We start from the raw sequence: 12,476 nt of genomic DNA, 5'->3' as shown, positions 1-12,476 counted from the left end.
TTTGGCGTCATGACCGAAGTTGTAGATCTAGACGTCGAATTTTGTTTCTTTGTAAATTTTCTTTCTTCATAACTTGTTTCTCTAATAAAATATTTTTTTCAAAACTTCACAGTCCAAAAATTGGGGGGGTGGCTTATACAAAGGGGGTGCTTATACATGGGGAAATACGGTAATCCATTTTTCTTTCAGTTGCAATCATATGATTTACCAATAAACTATTAAAAAATGGTAAACTTGTTACCAGCAGAAACACACTAGCGCTATCTATAATGTCAAGGCCTGAAAACAAGGACTAGTTTAGGATTAGAGCTATGGCTATGAAACCTTCAAATATCTTAATGTGCATTTACACCTTTTTCTCCTGGTCTCTGGATTTTTCCAATTATGCTAACTCATTTTTATGGCATAGAAATTGGTAGTACACTATCGTTTTGAGGCAAGGTGCTGGAAAACAGGAATATTTGGCTCTAGAAAAGATTCTTTTTTCCCCAAAAGGAAATTACACTTCCTGATCCTGAAATGAAAAAAAATCTGTTCTGCAAGTTGCATTAATATCTTATCTATCATATACCTCAACATTAGGTATCATTGGTAGACCGAAAGGTCGCCAATCTCTGTTCTAGATGAACAGAGATTGTTCCAGCAACTGAGGAAGCAAAGTTAATAGTAAAAGATGCTGGAAATTGTAATTTAACCACATCATTGTTTTCCATCCCTGGTTTAGGAAAGCTAGAAGAAACCATATAATCTGAACAGGAAAACTTCCTAGATAATTCTACACTTCAAGGACCAAAAGGAACCCTAACAACTCCATCCCATCACCAATCCTCAGAAAACCAATTGCTAAAATAGATATTGCTAAAACTTGCTAAAACCATTTTGGAAACTGCATGAATCGAAAACATTCAACTTCTCTAGGAACAAAAATGTTGGCATCACCTATTCAAGTAGTTACTTTGTTAATCCTAAAACAAAATATAAAGTGAGCTGAAATTTCACTGTACTCTTTTATTGAGCCAAATTTTAGCAAGGACAATTACCCATAATCTTTTTTTAATCAGGCAGATGGGCAGATTTTTTGCACTTTTACATCTAGTCAAGAAAACTTAAGATTGCTCCCTGTAATGATAAAGTCAGAGTGCACTAAGATTATGTAGCAACTATAGAGGATAACTATATAACTATAAGGATTGGAAATAAAAACACTGCACAAAAATAATGACAATTTTATTCCTGCTTTGTAAGAAAAATCTGTTAAAAAGGTAAATAAATTTACAATACAATGGAATCTCAGGTTGCGACTGTAATCTGTTCTAGGACTACGATCACAACCCGATTTGGTCGTGACTGGAAGCATGACCGACTGCGCATGCGCAGACAAAAAAATGTGTGGGCTGCGCATGCATAGAAGGGGAAATCGGAGTGGAAATGTAATCTGCCACGAGCATGTTTGTTCACCACCCGATTTTGGAATCATGACCCGATTCAAAAATCAGGTGGCTTTTTGGTCGGAACTTGATTTGGTCACAAACAGAAGTGTTTGCGATCCGAGGTTCCACTGTTTGTGTAAATAAAACAGTAAAGTTACCATTGCTATTTCATGTAGCCTCATATAAATAATACATAGATACACACACACCGAGAGGTCTCCTGCTGGTGGTTCATTCAAATGACAACTAGATCTGACCCTGCTTAGCTTTCTATCTGCAACAAAAGGCAGCCCAATGGTACCACCTGCTGAGACTGCACAAGAGAAGTTAATAAAAGTTGAAGAAAAGAAATACCTAATGAATATGTAAAGCCTTGAAACTATAGTATTTTTCTCTTTGAAGTTTTCTTGTTCAGATGATATGGTTTCCTAAGTATTCAAGATAAGGAGCATGACTGACTTCAAAGAAGCAGCAAAATGACATATAACATCTTAGAATTTCACAACTGTCATAAATGGTGGGATTCAGTCTTCCTTGCCCTCAAAAGAAAAGTTTGCATTACAGAAAACTAAACTCAACATCCAATAAACAGCCAATAAGTGTATATGGGAGGGTGGAGATAAAACTCCGCCACCCCAAAGAAGATACCTGTCAGAGAGTGCACAAGTTCAGATGTCTCTACATCATACAAGTTGGCTGTCCTGTCCCATGAAGCGGTCACTGCTTGCTTCCCTCCAACCAGCCAATCAGCTGCTATGACAACACCCTGATGGCTTTTTAGGGAAGTCAGAGGAACTCGGATGGTGGGACAATCACTAGAGCCATCTCCATCTCCGTCAGCCTCATCCTTATCAGAGAACTCAACTTCATCTTCACCGGACATTTGCTGTTAATTTTGAAAATATTTAATTTGCATGAAATTTTCCACATTAAATGGGTTGATCCAATTAATTCCTGACATCAAAAATATCTCTGGAAAACACAAAGGTCTCTAAAGAGAAAAGAAAGAGCTTAAAGTGCTTGGGATAATATGACACACGGAAACTGTTGAAGACTCTAAAGAGACATGAATTTAATAGAGAAGTGTGTATAAGTACTTGGGGAACATAAAACACAATAAGGAATGTTTATGATTAGATGAATTTTGCAAACAAAATGCTATATCATTTACCTATTATTTGCTATAGGGATGCTATTCTTCAGATTCTAACCTATTTTGGGGACATCTGAAGTACATTGATAAAAACACTATTTTTCTAAATAATCCCAAGGAGATTTCCTTTAAAGCGTTTCTAAAGTTTTGATTGATTATTCAACAAGCCACTCTATAGTCATGCTCTACATTTGAATGGCAACTGGAAAATCCAACAGTGTTTCAAGGAAATTGATGGGGTCAGCTCTCCCAAGAAACGATATAATTGCTGTAAATACTAAAAATGTGGTTTCATAAATTTATGAAGTGTCACATATTACTTGGTTTCCACTGATACTAAGTTAGTCATGATTTCAGAACTTTATGGCCCGTATGTTGCCAGACCACTATTTGTTAAATAAGGCATTCAACAATACATCAATGATATAAATGAATGAATTTTAGGGGGGGGGGATGCATTTTCTCCAATACTAATTTCCATCTGCATAGAGTTAAACACTAAGAATCCCAAAAATCATACTAGAAACCATAACTTACATTACAGTCTGTGGTAGGTTGAGGGGTGGGCAATTGCACTATGTATCTCCAAATATGAGCTGTCTGATCCCCTGAAGCTGTAGAACAAAATTAACACTCTGTAAACAGCTATTTTGATTTTAATTCTCCAAAGAAGGAGAGGAGTGGGAAAAGCAAGATATGTAAGTGATCTTTACTCTTTCCTAATTACTTTCTTATATATAAGCCCTCTTAATTTATTGCAATGTACACACAGGCTAGTCTTTAAAGCTGTCCTGTAAACTTTTTCAATCTGGAAATATAAATATTGAGTAGAAAGAACTAACTTCTCCTCTCATTCACTGAAAGAACCTGAATGGATTTTCCACAATACCAAAATCCTAGATGCACTATAAACCTATTCCAACTTAATCTGAAATAAATTAGGAGGTACACCTTTTTCTCAAGTATTGAGTAAATATAATTTGGCAGGATAAACACCCTTTACATACCTGTAAGAGACACCTGTTCTGTTGGATGAAACTTTATGGAATTTACTGCATTAAAGAAAAAACAAACTTATGTTAGAAGAACAAATTTAGAAGAATACCTACCATATATACTCGAGTATAAGTCGACCCGAATATAAGCCGAGGCACCTAATTTTGCCACAAAAAACTGGGAAAACTTATTGACTCGAGTATAAGCCTAGGATAGGAAATGCAGCAGCTACTGGTAAATTTCGAAAATAAAAATAGATACCAATAAAAACTTTCACTAGGACAGTTGAGAATAAGTTTGATGTTCACAATTTCCTCTTTGAAAGAGACCAATAAATAGAGACAAGAAGATGAAGAAAAAGAAGTGTGTTTTTTCACACTTTTCACACTGCAGTTAACAAAAATGGCATCATAGGAACAGGCTTATTCTCAGTCCAAAGGTTTGTTTCTGATGTCTTCCCTGATTTAAGGGAAATTTGGGAAACGATCTCACTATCATGAAAGGTTTAATTGATTCACTAACCCCAAAGAAGATGATGATGATGACAGTGGGAGGCAGGAGTCACTCTCTCCCTTGCGAGAAAAAAGCAAGAGCCGTTCTTATGATCGCTCTCTCTCTCTCTCTCAGTAATACAGTCAAGCCCTTTCCAGCACGCGTGATCCGCTGCGCCAGCTTTGCACCTTGCAAATGCAAAATCCCAGGGGGTTGCATTTGCAAGGTGCAAAATGGCGGGGCGGATCGCACGTGCTGGAAAGGGCTTGACTGTATTCGAGAGAGAGAGAGAAGATCATAAACGGCTCTTGCTTTTTCTCGCAAGGGCCGGGCACTGGGGGCTTGCAAGGGAAGCGACTCCTGCCTCCCACTGTCATCATCATCTTCTTCTTTGGGTTAGTGAATCAATTAATTCGGGAAACGATCTCACTATCATGAAAGTCAGTGTTCCCTGCCCATGGGGCGTTTAGAAGAAAACATGCCGCGGCATATCCACGCGCATGTAAGGGGAATCAGAAATCCCCACGTTCAACGCCTAGCACAGCAGAAGAGAAAATGCAGCTGTGAGCAAATACTGGGAAAACCTGATTGATCAGAAGGAAGGAGGCAAAAGAGGGAGGGGTGGTGGTGGACGGAGGTCCCACTGGTATTTGTGAAACACTCGGTCGGCAGCGCTTAAAGTCAACGTCCTCGTTCCCACCCACCTACCCACCCAAAGCCACGAAGTCCCCCAATCATGCAGCCCAGAATCGCCCTCCCCTCAGGGGGCAGCAACGACGCCCAGTGTTTCCTGAGACAAGAAGCTCCGCCGTGCAATGAAGCGCCCTGGCTCTAGGCTCAGAAAACAATGCGAGCAGAGGTGGCTTCATTTCCTCAGCCCCAGCTGCTTTCAGTCCACTCGGGGGAGGTGGTGGCAGCGGCTCGCGTTGTTTTCTGAGCTCTAGGCTCTGGGCTCGCGGGCTCATCAAACAACGCGAGCCACCGCCGCCACCTCCTCCTCCTCCTCCCAAGCGGACTGAAAGCAGCTGGGGCTGAGGAAAGCGAAGCCATCTCAGCTCGCGTTGTTTTCTGAGCCATAAGCCTAGAGCCTAGAGCTCAGAAAACAACGCGAGCCACTGCCACCACCTCCTCCTCCTCCTCCTCCTCCCGAGTGGACTGAAAGCAGCTGGGGCTGAGGAAGCGAAGCTACCTCGGCTCGCGTTGTTTTCTGAGCCTAGAGCCAGGGCGCTTTCATTGCACGGCAGAGCTTCTTGTTTCAGGAAACACCGGGCGTCGTTGCTGCCCCCTGAGGGGAGGGCGATTCTGGGCTGCGCAATAGGGGGACTTTGTGGCTTTGGGTGGGTGGGAGCGAGGACGGACGGAGTCCGCGAAGCGGGGCTTGCCTGCCCTTGCTGGCTGCCTCTGCTTCCTTAGGGGCGAGGAACGGGGCTCATCTGGATCAAGGGTGAGTCTCCCCCTCAGTTTCCCCTGAAGGATCTTCCGTCGCTTTTGCCTTCTCCCTATGTTTTCCCTCTGTTAAAATCCACACACACACACACACATTTTCAGGCGGATAGATTTTGTGTCTGAGCATTCTCACATAACAGTGGGTCTTTTTCCCTCCCTAAAAACAGTTAAAGAAAGAAAAAAACAATATATCCTCATGCAAGAACTTTTCTGCTTCCGATTACCCCCATGCTTACAAGTTGCAAAGGAAACACGGAAGCAGGGAAGCGGCTGCCCAGCTCTGGAGCTCCACACCATTTTTTTTTCAGAGGGAATCTCACTTGAGTATAAGCCGAGGGGTTTTTTTTCAGCACCAAAAATGTGCTGAAAAACTCGGCTTATACTCGAGTATATACGGTAATTTTCCATTTTGAACTTGATCTCTCTACTCATCCTATTATACATGAAAATATAGGTTTAAAGAAAATAGAGAATAAAGCCATTTTTGAAGAGGGAATTTCAAGTATCAAAATAAAAACATAATTACTAAGAGAAAAACAGACTTCATATAGTACTGCTGAACAAAATCTCTTAACAGAAGGAATAGTTTAGCCGATCCATGAAGAACTAGTCCATAAATACTGTAATATAGGTTCCTAGGTAAATGATTCCATGCATAAGAAAATTGGACAAAAACTGGATATGGGATTGAGTGCATTAGGGATCATTATTGTACTTGATCTCTCTCCAAAAACTTTTTACATATATTCTAAAAACTATTATTTGCCCTTCTGTTTGGAACGAAATTTTTACATGAATACCAGTATTTTAAAAACAGGTATTCCCCCTTCAGTCAGAAATAATACATAGCAGAATTCTACCATCTAGTTTTTTAAATGTGATTATGAAGATTTTTTTAAAGACAGATCTTATCTTCTTAATAACTCTCACATCCGAAAGGTAGCAAACTACTTATTTTTCATGCTTACTAAAATGGCACACCTAAAGGGCGTAAAGAATGGATAAGGTCATGTGGGCTCCTACAAAGAGGTTCTTAGATTTTCTAACTCCTATAGATTCTGAGAAGAGCCAACTTCATTTACTCAATACATATGCCATTATAACAGATAATTTTCCCTCATGATTCTTATTCACCAATATTTATTCTTACCTGATCCAGCATGTCCAACATATTTGACAAGACACTTTCCTGTCTCTATGCACCACAGCAAAGCAGTATGATCTGTGAGAATTAAAAAAAAAGAATTGAGGAATTAAAATGATGGGATGGATGGATAGATGTGGATGAATAGGTAGATGGACATTTCAAGATGATAAATAAGGTAGGTGGGTGGGTGGGTGGGTGGCTAGGTAGGTAGGTAGGTAGGTAGGTAGGTAGGTAGGTAGATAGATAGATAGATAGATAGATAGATAGAAACCTAGACCATAATCTGTTCTTATCTAATCATTAGAAATGCAAAATACAATCTGTGGCTGAAACAATAGATAAAATTATTACCAGCTGATGCTGTCCCAAGGACCACAGGTTGAGTTTTTGTGACACTGACATCCCAAATGCCATCTCGATGACCAATATACTCTTTCACTAGCTGACATATTGCTCTGGATGTTGTTGTTTTGAAACTGGAGACTATCTAAGGAGACAAAAGGCAGGTATCTGATAGGTAGAGAAATTACCCCCAAACTCTTGCAACACACAGCATAAGACCCATTGAAGCACTGCACTGTAGCAAATCAATGGATGCATAAGCTTTAGCATATTCTCTGGGACCAAATTTGTCCTAGGATGCTGTTCTATGTAGATACAACAGACGAATTTGGCCAGATTGAATCTTTTTAGGATATCATAAAAGCATACAACTCTTCTGATATTTTTTCATATCTTATGATAATACAAGTGGGTATAATCTGCAGAGCTCTTTTTCTTCTATATGTTGTATGCACCATACAAGCCATCTTACTAAACAGAGCTAGCTCAAAGGGATTAGGGGGGGAAGAATGAAAAAGATGCATAAAAATTCAAAGCTCAGAGCCATATGAAGTAGTATTCATATTAACTTGGAAGTTCAGACCAATTCCTTTTGTATGACAATGAAATGTTTTTTTTCAAGAAGTACCAAAAATAATACAATCAAAATTTTAAAATCATAAGAGAAACATGAAAGCAAGAATGACTTATTTTACTATCTCTAGAGGAATAACTGTATTGGGTGGACAGAAGAAAACACTCTCAAGTTGGAACTGCTATATTTTTAAAAAAAATCAGCATGGATAAGCAAGCAGTAGTTCACACTTTAAGTGACACAGCCTGTGTGCAAGGATTAGCAGTGCAGGACTATCAGTTTACTGGATTAGGTAAATGCTGGGTCACTGAACTGGAAGAAGTAAATCAGTAATATTTGCTGGCTGGAGCAAACTAAGCTAATATGAGCTATACTAATGTGGCCACCTGAAGTATTTTTATGCAATAATTGGGTTCTCTTTAATGGGTAGAAAGCGGGATCCATGAGTGATGCAGTAGCATAATGAGCATGAATGAAGAACCATCAGTTAGTAGGGCCTCAAACAAGGTCTCACCCTCAGGTTCCACACTATTCTCTAGATTCTTACTCTATCCTACCAAGAGCTGCCAAAATGGTTTGAGAAAGAACAAGAGACTAGGGTACGGCCAGCATTGTAGTCAATTCCCCCTGGAGGATGTGGAAGAATGTCTCATTTTAGCCACTCAACTTCCCTCATCAGAAAAAGGTACAAAGTGGTCAAAGTCTTTTTTCATCCACAACAGAGTGGAGAAAACTACTAGTAGTTCTATACTTGGTCTTTCAACGGCTATCTTTGTCTTTGCATGTTAACAAGCAGCACCATCCCATACAAAATGCTTTTTTCCCCTTTTTGACCCTGATGTTTAATATTATCCAATCCAGATAAACAGATTGGGACTAGAGCTAACCTTTATATCAGATATACATCTTCATCATTTAGTGTTTGGACAGAAATCATGTAAGAACTTTGCTATGTCGTTTATATAATTTACGCTAATATCTGCAGCCTTTCAACTACATTTACTCAAGCTGCTGGATCAAATTCTAGATCTACCTACCACCCAGTACTGTACTATCAGTAGATACTCTATATATAGAACAATACCACCTATTTGGACCTATTGTGTAGGCATCAAGAAATCACTGTGGAAATTGTTGTTTATGGTATGCTATAGTTGGGAAGTTGGCTAGATTGTGGTAATTAGTGAAGACTTGCTAGACAGGGACAGAGAGCAGATTGCTGTTCCAGGACTGCAAAAAGCTGAGTTAGTTATGAAATATGAAATAGTGTGCCCTCTGAAAATCCATGCTGAACTGCATCACTATTCCCATTGTATCTATCTTGGCATATCCATTCAGAGTTCCGAAAGATGAATGTGTTTCTATTCATTCAGAATTTATGACAAATTTTGCTACCATACAATATTACAGTTAATATAAAAATAAGGGGGGGATCCAATTGATTTCTTCAGCACTACACTGTCCTACCTTCTCAAAGTCATTGTCAAACTTTCATACTAGCTTTATGCCATCTAAGCATGAGTATCTATATTCTGAAATAAAGGTAAAACTTCCTGAGGCTTTTCGCCAAGCATTGGAGTAAGGGAATGATATAAAAACCAATGGGTTGTGACTCATTTTCATTGTACTGATTTTAATGACTCTATGTTAAGTATCACTAAGCTGGATCTAGCAGATTTCATAGTAAACTGAGGTATGCGACTGTCTAATATGACAAAATATTCATGTAATTGTGAAGTATAGAATTCCAAGAGTATTTCAATAGCAGTGAAAGATTATAGTTGGATACCTTTGCCACAGTAAATGACTAGGTATATACTGTACGCAATTTTTATTTTAAAATGATGTAAATTCTAAAATCATCCTAGAAATGAGAATCAACTAGTTTTTTTTTAAAAAAAGCCTGATTAAATCAAAATGAGATTAAATTAATTAAATTTTAAAAGGTATTATCTGATCATCAAACATAGCAAAACATCTATCACATATTGTTATTGAAAATATTCTTAGGAACGTTTGGTGATTAAAAAAAATAAGGCATCTTATATTTGTTCAATTAAAATTTCAGGAGGAAAAAAATAAATTTAAGGAGTAGAAAAAAGCTGCAACAATATGGTTTTCAGCTTTTACTTCTTTATTTATCTTTACAATAATGAAATGAGACTTATATGGAACTATAATTTAGTTATTAATGAGAAGAATTGTTTCCAAGCCAGTATAAGCAATAATTACTACAGATGCACTGCAAAAGGAACAGGTTAATTCTTGCAGAACTAGGAAAGGATTAGTATTGGAACCATAGTGTAGCATTAAGCATAAAACTGTCAAGGCAGTATTAAAATTCAACTGAAATTTAATACACATCTTCAAACAAAATGGAGTTATGTAAGAGTAGTGGAACAGTAGAATATATTATCACAACAGGTCTCCCATACCTTATCAGTCTTAATAAGACATAGTGAGGAATAAAATGAATTACCAAACTGTTTTAGTTTCCTCATAAAATCTTCTACACCCCTGTAATTGACTAGTTTAATTTTCAAGGGCTACAGTGTTTTCCCCCTCTTCCTTTAAAATATTATCTTTAATGCTACTTCATATTTTGAGTTTCCTTTTACTTTTAAAACAATAATGGAAGTGTCCTTTCATATATCACAAACAGCAATGGGACAACATCAAAACTTTCTATTCTACTTCAACCCATGAATAAAGGGGCCAGCCACTGTCCCAGTGCAATAGTCACCAAGTTATGTTCAGCAAGCAGAGCCAGGGAATCATACTAAACCACTACTATTAAAATTTCCATTTCAATTCTTAGCGTATATACATAGACAAGAGTTTAGAAATGCCCCATCTTACACTACAAAATGGGAGTTTTTTACACTACAAAATGGGTATGTTCCTTTCAAAAATATGACTTATAAATATGGGTGTTCCTAAGGAAATCTAATCATGTGATAATAAAGTCAAGGCGATGTTGTTTAACTAGTTGCACATTCTGTTGACTAATCTGAAGCAAGTAAACACATTCTGAGAGCAGTACATGATACTGTGCACAACAGAAGACAAAACTAGACTGTTTCCTGTCTAGCAAATGAGATAGTTCCCTCTTCAAATGCTCAAAGTTTTCAAATGCAAATTCGCCATACTTTCTTATAATAATCATCCTGCTCACCATTTCAGTCTGGCAAGTTAATACAAGAGGAATTTGTACTGTAGACTCCTGTAACAACTCCTTGGGCTTTCATTTAATGATCCGTGTGTGTTTTGATCACAACCATAAGGCACAGTTCTTAAAGGAAGACAAATTTACAGTCCCAAAATGTCAAAAATCTCATTCAAGGAACTTGCAAGAAGAGCAGGCAACCTCTTGGTAATTGAAGGTTGACTTTTTCATTATTTATTTTGAGATAGTGAAATCCCCAAGAGCATAACTCAGCATGATTAAATCCAATGTTCTCAGGTTTTCTTATTAATTTTCAAACATATTTTTCTTTTCATTTTTTTAGTTTAAAGAAAGATAAACATTTATGAGACATTCACCTCTGGGATTCAGCAGGAAGATTTGGGAACCACAGAAAATAGTGTGTTCAAAAATTATACTTAACCAACCTTTACAGATGACAATCAGTTTTAAATACAATTTGCCATGCTGTGTTCCAGGAAATGAATTATTGTTCCTGAAAACCTCACAAAGCACCTCAAATTAGTTATGCAATTCTTAGATTCCCAGTCCACACATTTTATTCTTATATTTTGTGAATTTGGTTCATGTGGATGATTTTATTATTATTCTTACAGCAATCAATAAATGCTACTATTACTACAAAGCATTATTTTAAACTTTTTCACCATACTACAACAAAAGATTGTTGAAATATTCCTATTTCTGAAACCTTAAAGGAAATTCATTCTCTTTTATGAACAGTTCAGACAATTTATAGATTTATATTATGATTTGTTAAAGAAATAGACCTAGAGAGGACCCACAAAGTTCATAATAAAGGCTCTTTGCCACCATCAAAGCTTGTTACATGGATCAGGCATTGGTGGCAAACAAATGTGAACATTTCTTCACCAAATGACTATGATATGTACAGACACTACATTATCTTTAAGAGCTACTTAAGCACTCAGATAGCAAGATATATAAAGTGTATATTTAAAATAAATATGCTTATTTATTGAACTCCTCCCTAATAAGTGCTCTGTCTTCCAAGATTTGGGAATCTGCTCAAGACATTACTGTTTAACTTAGCTTCTGGTTAATTTTTGTCTTTCGATAGTACTGCTGTTCTGCCTGCATGCAGTTCTAAGTAGGATTATCAATTTATTTATGTTTTCAGAAGTCAGATTAAATTGTTCACTAACATTTTTTTAAATCAAGTGTTTTTAACAAAGTACTTTTAAAATTAAAACTGAATTGACATCATAGCAACAAAAAAAGCAGACATAATGTGCAAACACTGTGCCAAGGAAGAGACTAAGCCTGCCGTAATTAAAACTATAGCCTACCCAATCTCAGGGATTCAAAACCATAAAAACAGTAAACAGGAAACATTTCTTCTGTTAACAATTGATATCTATACGCAATACTTAAACATGAGCAGTAGAAAGTCCTCTAGGTAAAGCACCAATTGAGAATTATAATATCCATGAAGAAAAATTGATTGAAGTGAAATTCTGTATGTTCCACCACTCACTACTGTTTAGCTGGGCATGCAAATTGGCACACTGGGAAGCAAAGCAGTTACCCAAGAGTCGCCACCCCATATTTCCCAGCTTCCCACATGGAATTTGCGAGGTCCACCTGATCTCCCTGGGAAAGAATTTGAGCGCTACATAGCAAGTAAGAAAAGATAGGCATTCAGCACTTGCTTTCAAAGAACAGCAAAT

At 37.6% G+C, this 12,476-nt stretch overlaps 1 protein-coding gene across 10 annotated transcripts in view; it reads right to left on the bottom strand.

Moving 5' to 3' along the window:
• The window catches only part of WDR37 (WD repeat domain 37), a 51,296-nt gene that overhangs the window by 22,566 nt on the left and 16,254 nt on the right, over positions 1 to 12,476 (bottom strand). For 5 of the 10 annotated variants that reach the window (XM_087916588.1, XM_087916591.1, XM_026710106.2 and 2 more), the window contains 6 exons: positions 12,335 to 12,418; positions 7,016 to 7,151; positions 6,668 to 6,739; positions 3,591 to 3,635; positions 3,121 to 3,197; positions 2,079 to 2,316 (listed from right to left, as the gene is read on the bottom strand). In XM_087916588.1, coding sequence (XP_087772714.1) covers positions 2,079 to 2,316; positions 3,121 to 3,197; positions 3,591 to 3,635; positions 6,668 to 6,739; positions 7,016 to 7,151; positions 12,335 to 12,418 — 652 coding nt within the window. The remainder of the gene's footprint in view (positions 1 to 2,078; positions 2,317 to 3,120; positions 3,198 to 3,590; positions 3,636 to 6,667; positions 6,740 to 7,015; positions 7,152 to 12,334; positions 12,419 to 12,476) is intronic. The other 5 variants (XM_087916592.1, XM_087916593.1, XM_087916594.1 and 2 more) reach the window with 1 other exon arrangement.

The sequence above is a fragment of the Pseudonaja textilis genome, chromosome Z, assembly GCF_049901715.1.
Source record: "Pseudonaja textilis isolate UNSWEBS1 chromosome Z, rPseTex1.2, whole genome shotgun sequence".
In the NCBI taxonomy this organism is placed as follows: domain Eukaryota; kingdom Metazoa; phylum Chordata; class Lepidosauria; order Squamata; family Elapidae; genus Pseudonaja; species Pseudonaja textilis.
The sequence above is the reverse complement of the archived record's forward strand: the minus strand, read 5'-3'. Positions and strand labels throughout refer to the sequence as shown.